Raw genomic sequence first — 23,801 nt, 5'->3', positions numbered from 1 at the left:
TGAGCTTAGAGAAAAGTGGGAAATAATTGCAACAGCAGCAGCAGTAGCAGCAGCAATAATAATAATAATAGTAATAATAATACTAGCAACTAGGCAAGCATGTCACTGGACCCAATAATAGCAAACAGCTAGGTAAGCATATAATAATAATAATAATAATAATAATAATAATAATAATAATAATTTATTATTTCTACCCTGCCCATCTGTCTGGGTTTCCCCAGCCACTCTGGGAGGCTTCCAACAGAAGGTTAAAAATACATTAAAACACCAGTAATTACAAACTTCCCTAAATAGGGCTGCCTTCAGATGTCTTCTAAACGTCATATAGTTGTTTATTTCTTTGACATCTGATGGGAGGGCGTTCCTAAAGGTTTTCTTTTGTTAGTACTTGTCAGAAAGCTGAGCAAGAAGCCTCCTGAATCTGAGTGTGGAACTTACTATAGCAAAGAAAGGGGTGTGCAACATCAATCACCATGAAAAGCAAGCAATAAATAGGAAGCCTCTGTATTGAATGGTCTAGAGCTACAATTCCCAACACCCTTGACCTTTGGCCTCACTGGCTGGGGCTGATGGTAGAGGAGTCCAACAATATATGGATGCCACAAGTGCCCTCACCCTTGAGCCAGGCCTTTATTTATTTTTTGCAGGCCTTCAAGCAACAAGCACTTTGCTACAGCTAGCAGGTGACAGCAGAGCTCTAACAGCAGGACACATGCAGATGAAGGTCAACCAAGATTCTAAACCAAATGAGTACATAAAAACACAATCTTTTGGAAAGAGGCCAAGTGTGCAGTTATACACGGGTGGGTAATAAAATACTGAGACTGGACATGATGCCACTTATGTGATTTTGACAGTGTCAAGTTTCCTACCTGAAGGTCCTTCACGTTTGGAAACGGAATTCCTATGGTTACAACGGCACGGGCATTGTCATCAGAGAAATCCAACCCTTCACTGACTTTGCCTCTGCAGACAGCAATAAGAAGTGCCCCATCTTAAATGAGAATGATAAAGAACTTAAGTTATGGATCATATCATCCATAATTTTGGCTAAGCGATGGAAAATGAGCGAGGTCCCAGACAAAGAGGATTGACAGTTTAAGATATTAGAATATGCAGAACTTGCAGGTTAAACACATGGAGTAAGAAAGCAATAAGAACATATATTTAAAGAAGAGTGGAAAACATTTATTGAATATATGGAAAATAATTGAACACAACTGAAAATGCTGGCAGCATTAAGATAAATTCAACAGTGTAATTAATAATATTTATTTACACACACACACACACACACACACCCTGCCCATCTGGCTGGGTTTCCCCAGCCACTCTGGGCGGCTAATTATTGTTTGAATGGTGTAAAAATGGAAAACTGACTTGAATGGTTATAGTAAAATATGCAGGAATGGAAGATATATAAAATGAACCATGGAAATAAAAGTAGGGAAGTCACTGGATATCAAAATGTTTATTTTGAATTGTGAAAAACTGAAATTATATGAAAAGGTGTCATTTAGGCTAAGTGACTTGTACTTGGAAAGACCACTTCCTGCTGTTCCCCTGTACACCTGAAGAAGTTGGCTCTTGCCAGTGAAAGCAAGTGCCGCAATGTGGACACCATCAGTCTCCTTCCTCATTATCCATTTATTTGTCAGAATTCTTACCCACTTTTAACCATAAGACCCCAGGTTGTAGTGGGTTAAGGCAATGCAAAAATACAGTATTTAAATCAGTTTAAATAATTGGATGGGTCCTACAACCGTATATCTCTGAGGTGCCAAAGGCCAGGGTAAAAACCGGTTCTCCAGCATATAACAAAAGCCAGACAGCCGACCGCAGTTCACTGAGTTTGGCTCAGCAAGCTGACCCAGGGCATCATTGCCTTTGTGCACAGGCAAGGACCAATAGCACCCTATACATGTTAAGTCTTTGGGCTACTGCAGAACTCTCTCTCGCTACAACCTCTGGAGTTTGTCCCGAAGGAAGGATTTAGTGAGAATCCACCAACCTCAGAGTATTTCCAATACTTTTTTTGGCCAATTTATGCATTTTTTCATCACTTACATGAAATGTGCACAATGACATGAATGATTTTTCAACAAATAATATTCTATTATTATTATTATTATCCCCTTCATAGATCACTGCCTTGCCGTGGCAAAGGGGCTTGAATAACTCAGAGAAGCGATGAGCTATGCCGTGCAGGGCCACCCAAGATGGACAGGTCATAGTGGAGAGTTTTGACCAAATGTGATCCACCTGGAGCAGGAACCAGCAAGCCACTCCAGTATCCCTGCCAAGAAAACTCCATGGACAAAGACAACAGGCATATAAAAGTTATGACGCTGGAAGATGAGCCCCTCAGGTCGGAAGGCGTCCAACATGCTACTGAGGAAGAGCGGAGCACAAGTACAAGTAGATTCAGAGCTGATGAAGTGGCTGGGCCAAAGCCGAAAGGACGCTCAGTTGCAGATATGCCTGGAAGCGAAAGGAAAGTCCAATGCTGTAAAGAAAAATATTGCATAGGAACCTGGAATGTAAGAACCATGAACCTTGGTAAGTTGGATGTGGTCAAAAATGAGATGGCAAGAATAAATATTGACATCCTGGGCATCAGTGAACTAAAATGGACGGGAATGGGTGAATTCAGTTCGGATGACCATCATATCTACTACTGTGGGCAAGAATCCCGTAAAAGAAATGGAGTGGCCATCATAGTCAACAAAAGAGTGGCGAAAGCTGTACTGGGATGCAATCTCAAAAATGATAGAATGATCTCGATACGAATCCAAGGCAGACCTTTTAACATCACAGTAATCCAAGTTTATGCACCAACCACTGGTGCTGAAGAAACTGAAATTAACCAATTCTATGAAGATTTACAACACCTTATGGAAATGACACCAAAGAAGGATGTTCTTCTCATTATAGGGGATTGGAATGCTAAAGTAGGGAGTCAAGAGGTAAAAGGAACAACTGGCAAGTTTGGCCTTGGAGTTCAAAATGAAGCAGGGCAAAGGTTAATAGAGTTCTGCCAAGAGAACAAGCTGGTCATCACAAACACTCTTTTCCAACAACACAAGAGCCGACTCTACACATGGACATCACCAGATGGGCAGCATCGAAATCAGATTGATTATATTCTCTGCAGCCAAAGATGGAGAAGCTCTATATAGTCAGCAAAAACAAGACCTGGAGCTGACTGTGACTCAGATCATCAGCTTCTTATAGCAAAATTCAAGCTTAAACTGAAGAAAGTAGGAAAATCCACTGGGCCGGTAGGATACAATCTAAGTCAAATCCCTTATGAATACACAGTGGAAGTGAGGAACAGGTTTAAGGATTTAGATTTGGTGGACAGAGTGCCTGAAGAACTATGGATGGAGGTGCGTAACATTATACAGGAGGCAGCAACTAAAACCTTCCCAATGAAAAGGAAATGCAAGAAAGCAAAGTGGCTGTCCAATGAGGCCTTACAAATAGCGGGGGAGAGAAGGCAAGCAAAATGCGAGGGAGATAGTGAAAGATACAGGAAATTGAATGCAGATTTCCAAAAAATAGCAAGGAGAGACAAGAAGGCCTTCTTAAATGAGCAATGCAAAGAAATAAACAATAGAATGGGAAGAACCAGAGATCTGTTCAAGAAAATTGGAGATATGAAAGGAACATTTCGTACAAAGATTACCATAATAAAAGACAAAAGTGGAAAGGACCTAACAGAAGCAGAAGACATCAAGAAGAGGTGGCGAGAATACACAGAGGAACTATACCAGAAAGAAATGGATGTCTCGTATACCCCAGTTAGTGTGGTTGCTGACCTTGAGCCAGACATCCTGAAGAGTGAAGTCAAATGGGCCTTAGAAAGCACTGCTAATAACAAGGCCAGTGGAAGTGATGATATTCCAGCTGAACTATTTAAATTTTTAAAAGATGATGCTGTTAAGGTGCTACACTCAATATGCCAGCAAATTTGGAAAACTCAGCAGTGGCCAGAGGACTGGAGAAGATCAATCTACATCCCAATCCCAAAGAAGGGCAGTGCCAAAGAATGCTCCAACTACTGCACAATTGCACTCATTTCACACGCTAGCAAGGTTATGCTTAAAATTCTACAAGGCAGGCTTAAGCAGTATGTGGACCAAGAACTCCCAGAAGTGCAAGCTGGATTTAGAAGAGGCAGAGGAACCAGAGACCAAATTGCAAACATGCGCTGGATTATGGAGAAAGCTAGAGAGTTCCAGAAAGACATCTACTTCTGCTTCATTGACTATGCAAAAGCCTTTGACTGTGTCAACCACAGCAAACTATGGCAAGTTCTTAAAGAAATGGGAGTGCCTGATCACCTCATCTGTCTCCTGAGAAATCTCTATGTGGGACAAGAAGCTACAGTTAGAACTGGATATGGAACAACTGACTGGTTCAAAATTGGGAAAGGAGTACGGCAAGGCTGTATATTGTCTCCCTGCTTATTTAACTTATATGCAGAATTCATCATGCGAAAGGCTGGGCTGGATGAATCCCAAGCCGGAATTAAGATCGCTGGAAGAAATATCAACAACCTCAGATATGCAGATGACACAACCTTGATGGCAGAAAGTGAGGAGGAATTAAAGAACCTTTTAATGAGGGTGAAAGAGGAGAGCGCAAAATATGGTCTGAAGTTCAACATCAAAAAAACGAAGATTATGGCCACTGGGCCCATCACCTCCTGGCAAATAGAAGGGGAAGAAATGGAGGCAATGAGAGATTTTACTTTCTTGGGCTCCCTGATTACTGCAGATGGCGACAGCAGTCACGAAATTAAAAGACGCCTGCTCCTTGGGAGAAAGGCGATGGCAAACCTAGACAGCATCTTAAAAAGCAGAGACATCACCTTGCCAACAAAGGTCCGTATAGTTAAAGCCATGGTTTTCCCAGTAGTGATGTATGGAAGTGAGAGCTGGACCATAAAGAAGGCTGATCGCCGAAGAATTGATGCTTTTGAACTATGGTGCTGGAGGAGACTCTTGAGAGTCCCATGGACTGCAAGAAGATCAAACACATCCATTCTTAAGGAAATTAGCCCTGAGTGCTCACTGGAAGGACAGATCGTGAAGCTGAGGCTCCAATACTTTGGCCACCTCATGAGAAGAGAAGACTCCCTGGAAAAGACTCTGATGTTGGGAAAGATTGAGGGCACAAGAAGAAGAGGACGACAGAGGACGAGATGGTTGGACAGTGTTCTCGAAGCTACAAACATGAGTCTGACCAAACTGCGGGAGGCAGTGGAAGACAGAAGTGCCTGGTGTGCTCTGGTCCATGGGGTCACGAAGAGTCGGACACGACTAAACGACTAAACAACAACAAATTATTATTATTATTGCAGTTTCTTTTCAAATTTCCAATATATCCCCGATGAACAGTGCTCCTGTACAAAGTTCTTTGTGACCTGGAAAAGGTAAAGGGACCCCTGACCATTAGGTCCAGTCATGGCCGACTCCGGGGTTGCGGCGCTCATCTCGCTTTACTGGCCGAGGGAGCCGGCGCACAGCTTCCGGGTCATGTGGCCAGCATGACTAAGCTGCTTCTGGCGAACCAGAGCAGTGCAGAGAAACGCCGTATACCTTCCCGCTGGAGCAGTACCTATTTATCTACTTGCACTTTGACGTGCTTTCAAACTGCTAGGTTGGCAGGAGCAGGGACCGAGCAACGGGAGCTCACCCCATTGCGGGGATTCGAACCGCCAACCTTCTGATTGGCAAGTCCTAGGCTCTGTGGTTTAACCCAGCACCACCTGCGTCCCTTTTGTGACCTGGTACATTTCATGAAAAAATAGCTTTTGCACCTACTAACTGGCTTTTTGTCATTTCCTGCGGTAACACTGGCCCAACCTTTTGGCTCCTCTTCTCTCCCAATACACAGCAACAAAGGCAGACCTACACATAGCAAAGAACACAAGGTTGCTGCTGAAAACAGAAGACATGGGTCTAGTTTCTGCCACCTGCCATATAGCGTGCAGCACAACTTACCTGTGTGCCTTGACCTTACTACATTATGAAATTACCCCCAGCGGAGGCAGACAATGTTATTGAGAAAGGACAAAGAAACCCACAACATTGTGAGGTCAGGAGACAGGGTAAGTTGCACGAGATGTTTCTGATGTGGTGGAACTTGACACAGGGCTGGCAGCTTTAGCAGCAGCTGGTCGTGCACCCTACAGTCTTGCTCCAGCCTCAGCAGACAAGTTTTCAAGCTTCTACATTTTTTACTTGGGCCACTTACCTTTTCCTTCTTTAAATTTTATGGCATCGTAGTATACTTGCAGCAGCTCATCAAAGTCAGCTTTGTTGCCTCCTTTAGGTTCCACGATGACTGTCTTAATCAGTTCAAGCTTTTCCCATAAGCCAGTGTGCAGCCAGCGATCTTTCAGTTTATCTAACATCTGAACAGATGACCCCAAAAAATGAAAGTATAAGAACTATGCCTACCAATTCTCCTGCTTCTTTCAAAATCAAAATGATATATGCACATGGGTAAAATACGATGTACACAGAAAAGAACTATAAATTCATTTCATATACGTTTCTTTCTGTCTCTCTTTCTTGCAAACTTGTTTAAGCAGCCCACTGAAAGAAAATGAAACTTAACAGCTTTGGGATTTTGAAACATCAGAGTTCTCTAAGCAGAAAGTATGTATGGACACACAGTCATATGGCACAATTATCATTGCAAAGACATACAGAAGTTACCGGGTGCGGGGGGAATCAATCATTAAAAATAATAATAATAGGCAAGACTGCACATATTTGTAACACTGATGTCTAATTTAATATGTATTTTACTTTATATTTATATTTTTCACTGCTTATTTTATTTCTATTTGGAGAAATTGGTCAATAGATTATTAATTTCTGACTCTGTATATATTTCAATGTATATCCTATATTTATAATAATAAGTATATTTCATACTTTACATAAAGCACTTAAGAGGTTTTTATAATAAAGTGGGATATACATTCTGTCAAATAAACAAAACAAACTGAAACTATATTCCCATATTTTACCACCCTGCAAAGGGACTTCTGATGTCCTCGCTGTACAGCTCCTGGGTTGTTCCAGGTCTGGCCAGAGGTGGTGAGACAACCTGGATATTTATTCAGAAAATATTCCACAAAGGGGAGGGGGCAGATATCCAGTTTTAACATTAAAACAATCCCATCAGGTACATTAGGCTGAAAGATAGGAGAGTTCCCTGACTTTGGTTCCCCCACTTCCCCGTATCCTAGCTCAGCATCATTTCCCCATAGCACTTATTATAACAGGTGGGGCTTATGGAAGTTGCAGCCAAAACACCTGGAAGGCACCAGGCTAGCAAAGGCTGGTCTCCACTGACTGGCAGTGAGATTCAGACAGGGATCTCTCCTCCCTAGAGTTGCCAAGGATGGAACCTGGAGCCTTTCGTATATAAAGCATGTGGTGTCCAGCACAGCATCCATGAAGACCCGTGTTTTATTTGTTCTATTATCTATTCCTGCTTGGGCCCATCAAAATATCTAAACTGTACAAACAGTAAATACAATTGTCGTCTGTCGCTACTGAGTGGCAGTTATTTTGCATGCACAGCAATATACTCGTCCACACAGACAAATCTGTTGAATTACAATAGCTATTATGCTCACTCTATTCATTCTTGAGCCGTGCCTGACTTATTGCCCTGTAGTTTCACTCACTTCTTCTAAGAGTTTTGCCTAAAGCAGTGCAAAACTGCTCCCTGTGGAACCTGCGGGAATTCCCAGAGCAGACACCCGCAGCATCCCTTATCTCTTAACCTTATTTCCTATCCAGCAACCTCAGGCTGAACTCTCGAGAACCCTTTAAGTGCCAAAGTTCACTTGGACCTAACAGCCTGGTTCAGCAAATCTAGGCAGGACCCACAGCTATCCATGAACACATGTTCCCTTTAATGCTTATTAAGGAAGAAGTAAAGGGGTCATATGCCTTGCACTCTGAAGTGGCAAGTGAAATGAAAGGGGGAAGGATGTGTGTAAAACAGTTGTATTCAAAATGAAGATGTCCAAAGAGGGCAAGATAAAAACAGTAATATTGAATTTCAAAAACTTGAACGCAGAAGTAATAGAGAACTAATAACCAGCCCATTTGCTCCTTTTACCTCCTCCCTGCTATTTTCTAGAGCGAACCCACTTGCCTTCACAAGCCCCAGATGAAGTCAGTCACTCCAGTCAGGCCGTAGCTGTCAACTTACAGATTTGAAAATAAGGGACCAGCAGCCTCGAAAATAAGGGATCAGCAGCCAAAATAAGGGATTTTCCAAGCACAGGTATGTTCAGCTTCTGAGTCTCTCCAAGCCAAAGGCAGAAAGCCCAGCCAGCAGTCAAATGAAGCATCAAGCGGTGGTTCCCACAGCGCAGCAACCCGGCAAATGGGATGCAGCAAGGAAAACCGCTGTCACCTCTCTGCTGGGAAGCGCTGAGCAAAGGCGAGTCCCCAGGCAACGTGGCTGATTTGATCGGAACAAGGCATGCAAGCTCCACCCCCAGTCGTTTTTAGACTCCTTATTGGGTGAGCAACACAGCCAAGCAACACAGTTGGAGCCTCCCTCCTCCCTGGCAGGCAGGGAGGGAGAGGAGCTGCTTCCTTTGAAATCCAGGAAATTTAAGGGACATAATCAATAAGGGACAGCAGCGGGACACAGCGCTGGGATAAGGGACTTTCCCGCCAAATAAGGGACAGTTGACAGCTATGCGTCAGGCCAACAAGTGTGACTGTGGGACTCACATTTTAATCCTGCACCAATATGGTAACTCCCATGTTGCGCTCATTGCGGCGGCTGGTGGCACCAGGTGCATTTATCTGGGAGACAGTGGCAGTGGGCTGTTTCCCAGCAACCCTTCTCTCTATATATAAAAGCAATACATTCAAATTGTATTGGCTTCTTTTTTAAATTACTTAACCTGGTTTAAAAACGCCTATATCGTTGTAACCCTGGGATCTTATGGGGAAGGGCAAGTAAGGAATCTTATAATAAATAAATAAAACAAATTTAACACAAGACCACACAGGGCATAAAACAGGTGTCAACTTATTCAAAGTAGAGTGGTAATTAAAATTCACACCCAACAGACACGTTTTAAACTAAGGTATTGGCAGAGTGCTAGAGTGTGGAAGCCACCACAAAAGAGGTCTTGCCCCTCGTGCTCACCAACTATACCTCAGGCGGTGGGACACGAAGCACTTAATCTCTAAGAGCCAAGTGTTGCCCCCTGAGCTCCTTGTTAGGTGTAGAGGATACTGAGGCTGCCATGCACTGCACATTTGCCTCTTGACCACAGAGGGACTCAACTCTGAGTAGACTTGCATTGCAATGGGCTGTGAATTAGTTAAGCTGATTGCTTGAATTAACTTATGGTTGTATCAAAAGTAATACTCAGAGGAAACCCATTGAAATTAATGACCCCAACTAACTTAGGTTCATTAGTTTCCACGTGTCTACTCTGAGTAGAACTTGGGTTGCCTGCAATCCCTAGCCAGGAAGGAATGATGGTTTGAGGGGAAAGTCTACTTGAAGGGGGGGGGGGTTGTCAAAAGAGACCAACAGCTTGACTGATGTAAGAGTATAGGGCAAACACAGCCATGTTACTTGTTTGAAACCTACCTACTTCTGACACACTCAGACATTCGCTCACTGAATGAGCAGGTTCTTTGCCTTTTAAAATGGAAGTCATAGATTCCTGTTCACTGTTGGCAAAACCAGCACTAGAACAGCTTTGCCTGGATGCCTTGAGGGACAAACCCTAAAAAAACTTGAAAAGCCATTATTATTTCCCAGTTTGTGGATGACTGAGAAATGCAATGAGCATCTTTCACTTTTCACCCCCTAGAGGGTCTGCAATCAAAGCCACTTCTGGCCCCTCCATAGCTTTGGACTTCTAAGCGACGGCTGCCTCTCAAACATAGAGCCTGCACCTGCCGCACGAACATACCCAGGCAAACATTTCAGGCAATATAAAAAAATTCCTCTACACGAGGCTATGTATTGTAACCGACAAACATTCTTTTGTTTGTTACTTTGTTATGTAATTTTGTGTTTCCGGACTGTAAACTGCTCTGTGATCCTCGGATGAAGGCTGTTACAGAAATGTAAGAAATAATGATGATGATGATGATGATGATGATGATACCAACACCAACAGACATGAATTGGGGAGGAGGGTGTGGCACTAAAGTGAAGATATCCATAGAGTGGGCTAAACTCATCAGTGTGCTGCCAGATCTCTAGCAAAGTTTACTGGGGAAAGCCTAGTGCCGTGTTCCCCTACAGAGAGCCCACTGGGTTTTGCTCAACTACAGCTCCCATTAGTCCTGCCCAATTTATGCTCCATTTATATGCTCAGAACAGGGATTGCAAACCCTTTTGGACCCATTTGCAAACTAGAGATATTGTCGTAGGCAACGCATATGCACACACACCACAACTAAGCACAGGTCACAGTCTATTCTATTTGCTAAAACAGAATGTCTCTTTCAGCGGGCAAAGGAGACCCCATGAGCACCAGGGATGACCTCCGTGGACACAACCTTCAGCTTAGAACAGTCTAGAACAACATCATCATCAACAACAGCACTTTTTGACTTCTAAGGTTCATACCGCAGGTTATCCATATATCTGCCAATCTCCCATTCCCACCACCCTTCTGAGTAATACCCCTCTCCCCACCTTCTCACTATATAGAAGGATCTGGCAACTTCTGTTTCAGTGTATCTGAAGAAGTGTGCATGCACACGAAAGCTCATACCAAGAACTAACTTAGTTGGTCTTTAAGGTGCTACTGGAAGGAATTTTTTTATTTTGACTATGGCAGACCAACACGGCTACCTATCTATTATTTAACAGAAGGGGATTCCAAGGGACTGGTGCCACAACACTAAAAGCCTGATTCATTGTGTGGAATGGACCAGGAGGAGAGACTATCTGCAGGAGGCCCTCTCATCTGGAGAACATAGTGATACAGTTGCTTAACTGTTGCTGGATCTTCATGCCCCACAATTCCTGGTAGCAGGAAGTTTCGTGTGAAAAACGTTTGCTATCTCCTGTCCCTTTCATTCTTTCTTTTTTTTAAACTTGGGTGTGTGTGTGTGGAACTTACAAGGCAGCTGGGCATTGCTTCAAAGTGTAACACTGGGGCGACCACAGGCCCTCGCCGTCTTGATATGCCCAGCAGCACTTTATACATTTCTGCAAATCTGTGTCACGAGCCTCTGCCCTGAACCCTTTAAGTACACCTGGCCATTTGCCTCAGTTTTATTTTGAACCAACAAGATGTGCACTTTTGCATATACAGAGAACACAATGTGACAATTGAAAGGACACTACATAGGGCCTTACACTCTTGCTATGACAGAGAGTGCTACTGAAATGCCGCTAATAAATAAAACTAAATAAAATATATTGCTCTCATGCCTCACAGGAACTCCTACCTTAAGAGAAGAGTTAGCTAGAAGAAACGATAGCACTTTGGTGCTGAGAAAAGCAGAGAGTGAGTCGTGCTTAAGAATAGAAGCCACAGAAAGAAGCCATTAACGTTCACAGATAGTCACTTTTCCACCCAGGGGAATAATAGTTTTCACAATGAGAGGCAGTATAAATATATATATATGTTTTATTAAACTGTTTGGAAATGGATTCTTTGCCCAGAGAAGATTGCTGGGAAGGCTTCGGAGGAGGGGTGTAGGGAAGAGTTTGCCTACATTCAACAGATGCTGATGAGTTTTTGAGAGAAGTGTTTCTATAATTTGAAGGAAGTGGTACACCCTATTACTTTGGGTCAGTTCAAGTATATCACATTTTCAACTCCAACTTGTGCAATTGAGCAACACGTATGTGTGCTACACTCACAAGTGATGGCATCTATGCGGGCTAGTGAAAATGTAAAACCCCAAAGACCAAGAGAATGTTGTAGGGACACACTTTGGGAGCAGTTCAGATATAATGCTAAACCATGGTCAAGAATTCCCTACCTCAGAGCGCACCAGGGCAGTTTAAACTATAGCTTACTGAAACAAACAAGGATCAAAAACCACAGTTTGATCTTGGACATTTCAGTAAACCATAGTTTAAACTAAACACCGTTTTTCTGCATTTGGAATGTATAAAAACCCATGATTAAACAAGGAAGCAAATACTTTCAAACAGAGGGGATGTGGAAATGTTTGAACCCAAGCAGGCTCATTCACTTAGTGCTAAACTACAGCTCACTCATATCTGAACCAGAATTGTATCTCCCCGTGGCTAAGACGAACCAGGATTCCCTTTTTAATACAGAAACATTTCCTAACTAATGTCAACCCTTGTTTTCAAAACTCTCATCAAGCTGGGAACGTAAGTAGCATTAGACGCAGTTGAAACCTGTCCCAAAATTTCCATAAACTGAGAAGTTTCTCTGCAGAAGAGGAGGGACTGTGTTTTTCCATGGCTGGCTCATTATGTTCTGCACCAGCCCAGAGCAATTATAATGTTACATGTGAACCGACCTTTAAAAAAAAAGCATTGGCATGTCAGTTACCGTAACTTCTTGAGCCACTTGTAAATTTTATCTTTGCAGCGAGGCAGCTCCCTTTCATATTTTTAGCAATTTTGTCAGTCAATCTCTGCCCTGCCCTGAAGAGCTGTTGCCTCGTATTCTTCATCAGCATCTCCTGGTTTTTCAGATGGCATTTCTCCCTCTCACCAGACCTCAAGCAAAACAAGGCCAGGCAGTATAATATATGTTTTGCCCTAGGGCCTGTTTAGCATAATTTCCAGCTTCTTAAAAAGAAAATAAGCCGAAAACTGAGAAGTTTCAGCACTTGTACAGCTGCTGATCTTGCTTCCTTGGGGCATCATTTACTTCTACACCTTTTGGCATTCTGAACAGAAGTAGAACAACCACAGTTAGGAGAAGGATTTACATTGGTCATCTTGCAAGTTAAACTAACAATACTGGTACTTTCAAAGATGTCTTCCAATTTAGTTTATTACCTATTTATTTAATAAATTTATGCACAAATTTATGCACAAATATCTAAGTATTTTGTAAAAAAAGTAAAATCACAAAGCTAAATATACAAAAACATGCAGAATGCATGCAGCAAAAAACCACAATCAAAATTGTGAAACAACTTACTGAGCAGTGAAATTAAAAAATTTAAAATTGAGAAGTGCCTGAATAAATAAAGTTTTCAATTAGTATCTAGAACACATCTTTGGAGGCCTCTTGTACAGTGATGTTCTAAAGGACTGGAGCCACTGCAGAAAAAACATGATTCCACATTGTCACTTTTGTAATTAAAATACACACACTTCTGTAAGAAAATTAAGTATGTGGTGAATTCTTTCTTACTGAAATTAGTAGGGCTCATGAGTGTTTAAATTTTGCAAGATCGTGTCCATTATTTTATATAGCTCTAGCAATATAATAGGCAATATGATAGAATATGCAAAGAAGCAGAACTGGCCTGGGTTTATCATTTGTTTTTAGGGGTGTTTTTTCTGCTGCCTAAGTTTTAGGGGACGCGGGTGGCGCTGTGGGCTAAAGCCTCAGCGCCTAGGGCTTGCCGATCGAGAGGTCGGCGGTTCGAATCCCCGCGGCGGGGTGCGCTCCCGCTGCTCGGTCCCAGCGCCTGCCCACCTAGCAGTTCGAAAGCACCCCCGGGGGCAAGTAGATAAATAGGTACCGCTTACCAGCGGGAAGGTAAACGGCGTTCCGTGTGCGGCTCTGGCTCGCCAGAGCAGCGTTGTCACGCTGGCCACGTGACCCGGAAGTGTCTTCGGACAGCGCTGGCCCCCGGCCAATAGATGTGAGATGGGCGCACAAACCCCAGAGTCTGTCAAGACTGGCCCGTTCGGGCAGGGGTACCTTTACCTTTACCTTTAAGTTTTATTAAGATTTTGCCCATCCCATCCATTTTTGCCTTTACATACGCTGAAATGTATATTTTTAGCCCCCGCTACTTTTGTGATTGTGGTTTGAATTAAACTATGTTAATGTTGTATCTTAAATTGTTGTAACCTGTACTTGGACCTTAGGGCGAAGAGCAGGTAATAATTAACAACATAAAATAACACATTAAGTTGCTAATACTATCAGCATGCCAGTTTCTCATAGTGGTGTTCCTGTATCTGTTGCTTCTGGTTGGCCAGAAGGCTTTTGACAGTGTCTGCTGGTATGCAGGAGACATCACTCAGCCCAGAGATGTCTCTGCATATCTTACCCTGATCTAAAGGTGTGGCTTTTTCTAAGACATAAACATAGCTGGTGAAGGAACACTTCAAATGGAGACAGCCCAGGTGGTTGCTTAGTCTGCATTCATGGACTGGCCAGCCCTGCAAGCAAACGGGGGGCACCCCTTGCTAAATTGAGGTGTGCTCAAAGTCCCAGTGCTACCAGTTGCTAAAAGTCCATTCTCTAAAAATGCAACCTGAGGGTGACGAGAGCTGGAGTTCAACAGCATTCAGAGGACACCACAATAGCTACCCCTGGTGAAGACAATATGAAGACTAGGTGGAACCAGTGATCTGACTCGCTATAAGACAGCTGTCCTAAAGCTGAAAAACAGATAGCTAGGGCAGACACAGCAGTCATTCTGTACCCAGACAACACCGAAATCATTACTGAAATCATGTATGTTGAAGCTACTCCAGCATAATTTAGCAAAAGTGAAGCAAGACGACAGTAGAACAGCTATTAAACTTCTCCAGAATAACAACAATAAGAGAATCACAGTATTGGCACCATCTTCAGTGCAAAAAGTCAGAGGCACTCAAGGGACTAACATTGATCTAAAAGCTCCCCACAACGTGCACACACATACGCACCCCGCCCGTCATCCAGAGCTCTTCATGTCGTTGCTACCAGAATTTTCTTTTTGAATAAGCACTGCTTCAAAATTAAAGTGTGTCTCCAGTGGGCTGGAAATGCGTTGGAAGGGTCAAACAGAAGTTCTACACGCAGTCAGCATAAAACTTCAGGAACGGAATAAAAAAAGAGACACAAAACCAGTGAAATGGTAAGATGGCTTAGGAGGACCCATGTTTGGGTGGACGATGTGGGGAAGGTCAAAGGAGACCGGAGGGGGCAACCGCTGTCATGAAACGTTTGAGGCAGAAAGCACTTTCCAGCTTCACAATCACACAAAGTAGCAACATCTCACTATTTATTTATTTAATGTTGCCAAACTTGCTAAGATGCCCAATAGTAAATACACTCTGAGAATTGTACAAAAGGAGAAAAATATTAAGGGGGGGGGGAGACCACAAAAATCTAAGAACAATTGTTGTTGTTGTTGTTGTTGTTATTATTATTATTATTATTATTAAATGTATATACTGCCCTTCTTCTGAGGATCACAGAGTGGTTTACAGTATAATACAAAAGCAGATTTAACCATGAAAAATGGAACTAAAACTGTAACAAGTAGTAATGACAGCTTTAAAAGGCAGTAGAATTAAAAAGCTTGGAAAAACCAAAAAAGGGGGTGGCTTGGCACTGAAAAGACATTAAAATAGGTCTGGGGGAGGACATTGCATAATTGAGGAGCCACTAAGATCCTTCGTCTTGTAACCATCCACTGTTATCTCAGCTGGTTGGGGCACTTTGACCCACTTTTTGTTTAAGTCTTCAGTAAAAAGAATTACGCAGGCTGGCAATGCCACCCTTAACAGAGTCAGAGGGGTTCTTTTCACATTTACACACCCGCCGCCATCCACTACAGAAAATTCACTTGGACAAACAAGACATGTCATGGGACTTTTCAACTCTGCTGTATGACCCTAAATATTTGAAATGTTTTAAGCCAAAACAGTATAAAAAGAGAATTAAATAGACTGATTTCTGTCTCTCAAGTGCAATCTATTAGCAGCTGTTCCACCTAGTTGCAGCAGAGGGGAGACAAGACAGTGGTGCCCACTCCATTGGCTGATCTTCTCTCTCTCTCTCTCTCTCTCTCTCTCTCTCTCTCTCTCTTGTAATTTTAAGTACAGGCAAACACTCCTCCCCCCTATTTGCATGGAGTTTGTGTTCCTGGTCATCACACACATCAGCAGAGCAAACATACTGTAAGCCCAGTCTGCTCTACCCCATTATGTCCCCATTCCACCCTCTTCTGGGTCTGAACACGACCCACACATGCACGGTTGCATATGCTTTGAACACACACAAAACAATGGTTTCCAGTAGTGCCAGAATTAGCATGTTCTTCCTTTCCTTCCCTATATATTTTTCTCTTTGCGTCATGGCCATTAGATTGAAATCCTGCAGGCAGGGCTGTCTTGTTTTTTAGCACGTGAGATTTCATGGGTCTTAAGAATTAACCAAGGTTCATGAATTGTAGCTCTGTAATTTTGAAGATGCAGCTTAACGATCTATGTTTAATGATCATGTTTAACTTACGGTGGACAATTTGGATAATCCAATAAATGCTTAAAAAACAACCCACATCCTATGTAAAAAAATTGTTGTTGTTGTTGTTTAGTCGTTTAGTCGTGTCCGACTCTTCGTGACCCCCTGGACCAGAGCACGCCAGGCACTCCTGTCTTCCACTGCCTCCCGCAGTTTGATCAAACTCATGCTGGTAGCTTCAAGAACACTGTCCAACCATCTTGTCCTCTGTCGTCCCCTTCTCCTTGTGCCCTCCATCTTTCCCAGCATCAGGGTCTTTTCCAGGGAGTCTTCTCTTCTCATGAGGTGGCCAAAGTATTGGAGTCTCAGCTTCAGGATCTGTCCGCCCAGTGAGCACTCGGCTGATTTCCTTAAGAATGGATAGGTTTGATCTTCTTGCAGTCCATGGGACTCTCAAGAGTCTCCTCCAGCACCATAATTCAAAAGCATCACTTTAAAAATAATTCAGTGGTTTTCAAACTTTTCCCCTTCAGGAAACATTCCCCACATAAATTCATTTCTGAGAAAATTCACAGGACAGTTCTTGGGGTGTATGCAAGGCTCTCGTAGGGTCTAAGTGAGGCTGATTAAAACTAAGTATTGCCCTATCCAAACTGAGAGCATGTCCCATAAGAACACAGGACGCTGTCTTAGAGTGAATCAGACCACTGGGTCCTTCTAACTCAGTATTGTCTACACCGGCAGCAGCTCTCCAGGTTTCAGGCAAGGGTTTCTTCCAGCTCTAACTAGAGATGCTAAGGATTGAGCCTGGACCTTCTGCACAGAAGGTGGTTGCTCTACCACTTAGCTACAGCCATCTCCCAGAACACGTTCTCGTGCGGCTGTAGACTGAAGGGGGAGATCGATAATGGCGGTCATGATTTTGCTCAGAGTGTTAAGCTGGTGTGCAAAACATTGCCAGATGTCCATTGCGATCAAAACCTTCACAAAACACGTCTGCACGTGTAAGGAAACGGGGAGTAAAATCTGGAGTAGCTCTCACAGGCTTGACACAAATAGAATTGTTTAAAAAAAAGAAAAGGGGGGCACACGCTGCAACTACATAATTAAACTAGGCTTAGGACATGGTGATAAACTAGGTATTATGAACAAGAAGATGATCACTATGTGCACACACTAGCACAATAAACAGTGAATAATTCATAGTCAATTCTGAAGATAGAGTATGCATCACTCAACTTGTGGGGAACGCAGGGGATTTCACTGGTATGATTTTTCTTTAGGGACAATGACAAAGTGCCACTCGCCAGCAGGAAACTGAAGCACTGAACTATGTTCCATGTGCCATAAATCAACACTGCAGCCTACAGGATGTCTCTCTGGTACCAACATACCATCAATTTTTCAATAACCCCCTTTAAATAATGGAAAATGTGAACAGCGACAACAGTAATGAAAAATGAAATGTTTTGCACGCCAAAGACTCCAGAATAACACAGCTAATATGGCGAGCCTGACAATGAATTGGTGGTCTATGTAAAAGGCTGGGTATTCCTGAAGCAATTATACCTATCTGGTGCAACAATCGACCTTAGCTTACTTACAACTTACAAAAACATTCCAGATATGTGGGTTTCAACTTGGTGGCGGAAAGTTTAACCAGTTTTGTACCTTGAGTGAAATCCGCTTTATGTGGAAGATCCACTGGTTAGGAGCAGAGGAAGCTGCCCAATACCAAATCATAGCACTGGTCCATCTAGCTCAGCATCATCAACTGGCTGCAGCTCTTTGGGGTTTGACACAGGGAGACTTTCCAGCCCCACCAGGAAATTGGAATTGCAGTTCTTTTTTCTTTCCTTTTAACAAACATAGGGAGGTATAGAAAGGTCAGCAGCTTCCTGTAGCCAATCAGAAGCAGCATTTTGGAAGCTAAACGTTGCAGAAGTCAAACGGACTTCTGGGATGGATTCTGTTCAACTTCCGAGGTACGACTGTACTTTCTACAGGGGTATAGCAATAAGGGCTGGGGCTGGTGAATCACTTGAACTCCACCCTTAATTAATTAATAATTCTATACCGCCCTTCATCCAAGGATCACAGGGTGATTTACATATAAAAACACAAAAAATGCATACCACATTAACAGAGCCAATACCCCCCCCCCCCCAGTTTAAAAGGCCATAGATTATTTAGATTCAGGTAGGTAGCTGGTCTGACACAGTCGAAATAAAAATAAAAAAAATAAAAAATTGTCCAGTAGCACCTAGACCAACTAAGTTTGTTCTGGTATAAGCTTTCTATATTTTTATAGATTGTTTAATTAGCCAAAGGTCTGGGAGATGAGGAATGTCTGGCACCTAAAGATATGTAACAAAGGTGCCAGGTGAGGCTTCCTGGAGAGAACATTTCACAAGCGGGGAGCCACCGCAGAAAAGGCCCACTCTCATGTTGCTATCAGATGACATTGGCAGGGTCAGGGTTAGCGACCAGAAAAAAAACCTGCTGTTTTGGGGCAACATGCTACCAACAGCCAACAATGCATGCTCAGAAATGCAAAAGTGCCCCTCTAAACCTGGTTACGGGTCAAATGAACACTTAGAATTAGACCTAGCAAGTGCATGTCTGAGTCCACCTGTGGAGGGTCACAGAAAGCTATCAGTTTTGCAACAGAATGTTTAAGTTGCAAGTTTAAGCTCCTTTAGCCAACATTGTAGCTTTGTTCATTAATGCATTAACAATAAACCTCAACAACAGGACTTTGGACACAAACGCCCTAAGATTGTAATCAGTCAACTGGGGCATTGGATTCTTTTGACATCTCAATCGCATCAAGCAGTGAACCTCTAAGAAATGTCAGAGGGAGTGGGTAGTGGATTGGCTGCAATGGTACAGAACAATGGTTAGGTCAAAGCAACCTATGCAAGTTGTATAAAAGCTGTGCTAATGCATGCAGCAATGTTTAAAGCAGTGCATTGCTTATTATTTGCAAGTGAAGCTTTTGCTCTTACTTTATTTCCATTTTGTGATCGCCACAAAGCATTTGGAAAGGCAACCTAGAGGTTAACGGACCGAGTGCAGCGTATAGCTAATCTCCCTCCAACGCAATTGTTGCTTAAATGGTGTGGGTGTAGGATGCGGCTGAATCTATAAGTTAATCGAAGTGGAAATTAGTCCATGTGTTAAAAACAAGCCACTCCAATCCACCTTACCACTGTACTCTAAAAAGAGAAGAATTCTTCGTTTATTTTCCTGCTGCTGCATGTTCAAGATATTTAAACCAACAGTGTGATTAAATATTAAAGGATGCTGCTATCCAGGGTGTGAAATTCAGTGGGAAAAAGTTCCATCTGCCAGTGCGGCATGTAATTTTTTTAGACGTGATGTCCAATAATCTGCCACCGACTGTCGCTATGGATTCCACTTTACGTGATGTGAAACCGTTGTTGGAAAATATCCTCCCCCAAGTAAAAAGCAAGTGCCAGAGGGCACTTCAGAAAATGAAAGCCCCTGCGGGTCCCAGCTGTAACAACCCACCAATCTATCCCCACCTTTGGCAAGGGGACCGGAAGTCAACTCCCTTGGACTACTAGCACCATCTTGGCGCTGTTTAAGTGAGACCGTGTGCCTCTCCCTCTGTCCCCAGGAATCCCAGCAGCTGCCCATATTTAAAGTGCCTGGTCTCAATAGGGATTATATTGGGACAACCACTGGCTTTCTCCACACTCACAAGTCTGCTGTCTTTTTTAAGTCTCTGGGAATGCGCCTTCTTACAATTTTCTATTTGGATGCTTTGTTAAGAAAACACACACACCAGAATTAAAAACAACCTGGAAGATACCAGAGAAGTGTGCTCTCTTTCTCTCTCTCTCTGATGCTCCTGCCCACTAAAAATCACCATTTGCAAACTCTCCAAGTTAAAATGCTTCAAGAACACTGCCATCTTCACATATTTATTTATTCGAAAGAATGTAATTGCACCAGGATCATGGTGAACTAGACTGGAATTTGTTAGTGGCAGCTAAAAACAAAATGTTCTCTGCAATGGCATGACTCTAGACCAGGCTTCCTCAACCTTGGCCCTCCAGATGTTTTTGGCCTACAACTCCCATTATCCCTAGCTAGCAGGACCAGTGCTCAGTGCTATGTTCCATGACGGGATGACGGGAATTGTAGTCTCAGAACATCTGGAGGGCCAAGGTTGAGGAAGCCTGGTCTAGACCTCCCAACTCTTGAAGAGCATGATGTTCAAGGATTTGGATTCTAGCCTTAATGGCCAAACTGATAGACTTCGTTCACTTATGTGACGGGTAAAAAGCACCAAGCAACACTTGAAAAAACTTGGACTCTGTTTATTGCCTATGCCAAGTGACCTGGAGGTTAATTCTTATTTGACATTTTCAGGGGTTTAGTGAAATTATTTACAATTATCCTTCGCAATTCAGTTTTCCAGTGGTATATACAGTTGCTTGTTGTAAAACACAACAAGAAGGGCTGCAACCTGGTTCATGTTTTAAAAAGGTAAAGGTAAAGGTACCCCTGCCCGTACAGGCCAGTCGTGTCCGACTCTGGGGTTGCGTGCTCATCTCGCTTAAGAGGCCGGGAGCCAGCGCTGTCCGAAGACACTTCCGGGTCACGTGGCCAGCGTGACGAAGCTGCTCTGGCGAGCCAGCACCAGCGCAGCGCACGGAAACGCTGTTACCTTCCTGCTATAAAGCGGTACCTATTTATCTACTTGCACTTTAGGGGTGCTTTCGAACTGCTAGGTGGGCAGGAGCTGGGACCGAACGACGGGAGCTCACCCCGCCGCGGGGATTCGAACCACTGACCATACGATCGGCAAGTCCTAGGCACTGAGGTTTTACCCACAGCGCCACCCACATCCAAAAGGACTTTGTTCAAAAGGACTGTGAGAGTTCATAACACAGACAAAGCTGGGCAGGTCAAGTAGGAAAGCTATCATGAGGTAATTCACAAATAACTATTCCCCAGCCCCCTCCTCCCTCCCCCGGCAATGCTCAGGAAATTCCAGCAAGCAAACAGCACATGCAGTCTCTCTCTGTCTCTAACAACAACAACAACAACAACAGCAACAACAACAACAACAACAACAACAACAACAACAACAAACTTCACTGCAAAAAATATTGTGACTAGACATTCCGTTGTAGCAATTGTAACCTAGGTCTAAGGTGCCATTTGGTGATTAGCTTACATATCTGAGTTTCTAACACTAGGTACACTCCTGGCTGAAATACTGGAGAGCTGCTGCCAATCAGTGTAGACAACACTGAGCTAGATGGACCAATGGCCTGACTCTGTATAAGGCAGCTTCCTGTGATTCTAAGTTTCAGCAGGCTCAGGGAAATCCAATGGTTTGCAGATGTACCCCTCCCCCCAATCAAATAAAAACTGGGGGGGGGGGACGACTAAAGCGGTAGGTGGAGGAGCCTAACAAGGACTGACTGGTACTCTGAAGAGGAGCAGTCCATGCTGCAACATTTTGTTGCAGGTCCCACTCTAATCATTTTTGCTTTTGAGAGGGGAGCTTGATGGGGACCAACTTAGAAGTTCTTAATCCTCCAAAAAGGTACACGGTCACCCTTCTGAGATGTTATCGAAAGTACAGAAGCTGGACAATCCATACCTGCCTGCATTAACCATTAGCGATGGCCACCCAAGCAAAGAAACCTAACTTGACAGATTAAAAAATGATGCAAAGCAAGTGAATAAATACCCAAGTACACTTTACACAATAAAGTATCAAGTTTAAAAATTTAAGAGCTATTATTTCTCATGGCTCCATACTTAATAGCATTTCAGCCATCCATTTCATGTCTCGTCTCACCGCCCTGCTGATGGTAAGGAGATGCTGTTGTTGATAAAAGCCATTCTCGGTGGGACAGAAATTGATCTGAGAAGTGGTGGAAACTTTCCACTCCTTCATTCGACCAAGGTCTGAAGGAAGGATTTAGTGACCTTGCAAGCACTGAAGCAGGTTCCTTGATGGAGGCTTCAGGAGGCCAGAACTTGAAGCAAAGCTATCACTCAACTCAGCAACTTGAAAGATACAGTCAGCAGGCAATATGCCCACAGCAATTTCTTCTCTCACCTCAATACTGGACTTGAAACCAGAAAAATGCCACACAAAAACTATTTGCTCCTCTATTCTTAAATAGCACCTTTTTCCTTGGATAGTTAAGATTTTGTACATTGGGCACTGAAATAGCTTTTGATTAATTCCCTCAACTAATGACTCCTGAGTGAGTTTCATGGAATAAGATAGGCCCTCTTATGGATCAGCAGCAGATTAAAGCACAGGAAGCCGAGAATAAACGGACAACGGAGGGATGCAAAAAGTGGGTTCCCCCATGAATCAGTAGCGGGTGCTATGCGGTGAGGTGGCAATTTGCTGATGACACCAAATTATTCAGGATAGTAAGACCAAAGTACAGGCGTCCCTCCACTGATGCATGTTCCACTTGCAAATAATCATGTATACATGCGGCGCCAGGAAACTAACCAACAAACTGATTGACCACTCCTACCTGCGGCCCATATCTCCCAACTCTGTGGGGTGCATGTCCACAACACACACGCCAGCCCTGCCCTGCCACCAAACTCAAGGTGTGAGTGGGCAGTCAGCACATGGGATCAGTGCCTACCCACTGCACTGCTGGGTCCCAAAGCGTCTCTCGAGGGCACCCTAGAGGGCTCAAATGACTAGCCAGATATCTCAAATATCATCTGACCACAGCAAAGTATTTTGAGACTAGTGTGATATAGATGACAACACACCGTTTTTATTCCATTTGTTAGGAATGGAAACAGCAAGGCCAGTTAATCTCCCACCCCTGGAAGCGGTCAGGGGGCAGACCCAGCAGTGGAGAAAAGCTTCTCCCACTGGCTACCTACTGTATTTTTCGCTCCATAAGATGCACCCGACCATAGGATGCACCTAGTTTTTAGAGGAGGAAAAGGGAAAAAATATTCTGAATCAAATGTTGTTGAAGAGGCTTTGCGCGGCTATCCCTGGCTTCAGTGATAGCTGCACAGCCTGCATTCGCTCCATAAGATGCACACACATTTCCCCTTACTTTTTAGAAGGGAAAAAGTGTGTCTTATAGAGCGAAAGATATGGTACTATAACTGCAGGAATACAAGATGCCTTATGCCATGTCAGACATTTAGCTCAGTGCTGTCTACATTGACTGACAGCAGCTCTGCAGGACTGCAGGCAAGAAGACCCTCCCAGCCCTGCCTGGAGATGCCAGGGATTGAATCTGGGGCCTTCTGCGAGCAAAGCAGTTGTTCTACCATCAATATATCTTCAAGAAAGAACATAAGGCATCATAAATGGGAGAGGCCACTAGCTAGTGGGTAGGCAGACGAAGCTCAGGGAGACCCAGGTTAAACTCCTCAC

General features: G+C 43.4%; 1 protein-coding gene across 13 annotated transcripts in view; it reads right to left on the bottom strand.

The window, feature by feature from the left end:
• BRIP1 (BRCA1 interacting DNA helicase 1) overlaps nt 1-23,801 on the bottom strand; it is a 313,915-nt gene that overhangs the window by 151,816 nt on the left and 138,298 nt on the right. For all 13 annotated transcript variants that reach the window (XR_014214176.1, XM_082201664.1, XM_082201668.1 and 10 more), the window contains exons 16-17: nt 6,268-6,427; nt 876-997 (exon numbers count right to left, since the gene is read on the bottom strand). Coding sequence is in view for 12 of the 13 variants with exons in the window: in XM_082201664.1 (XP_082057790.1) it covers nt 876-997; nt 6,268-6,427 (282 nt within the window). In the remaining variant the exon portion in view is untranslated. The remainder of the gene's footprint in view (nt 1-875; nt 998-6,267; nt 6,428-23,801) is intronic.

The sequence above is a fragment of the Podarcis vaucheri genome, assembly GCF_965113315.1.
Source record: "Podarcis vaucheri genome assembly, chromosome: 15".
NCBI classification, from domain to species: Eukaryota; Metazoa; Chordata; class Lepidosauria; order Squamata; family Lacertidae; genus Podarcis; species Podarcis vaucheri.
The sequence above is the reverse complement of the archived record's forward strand: the minus strand, read 5'-3'. Positions and strand labels throughout refer to the sequence as shown.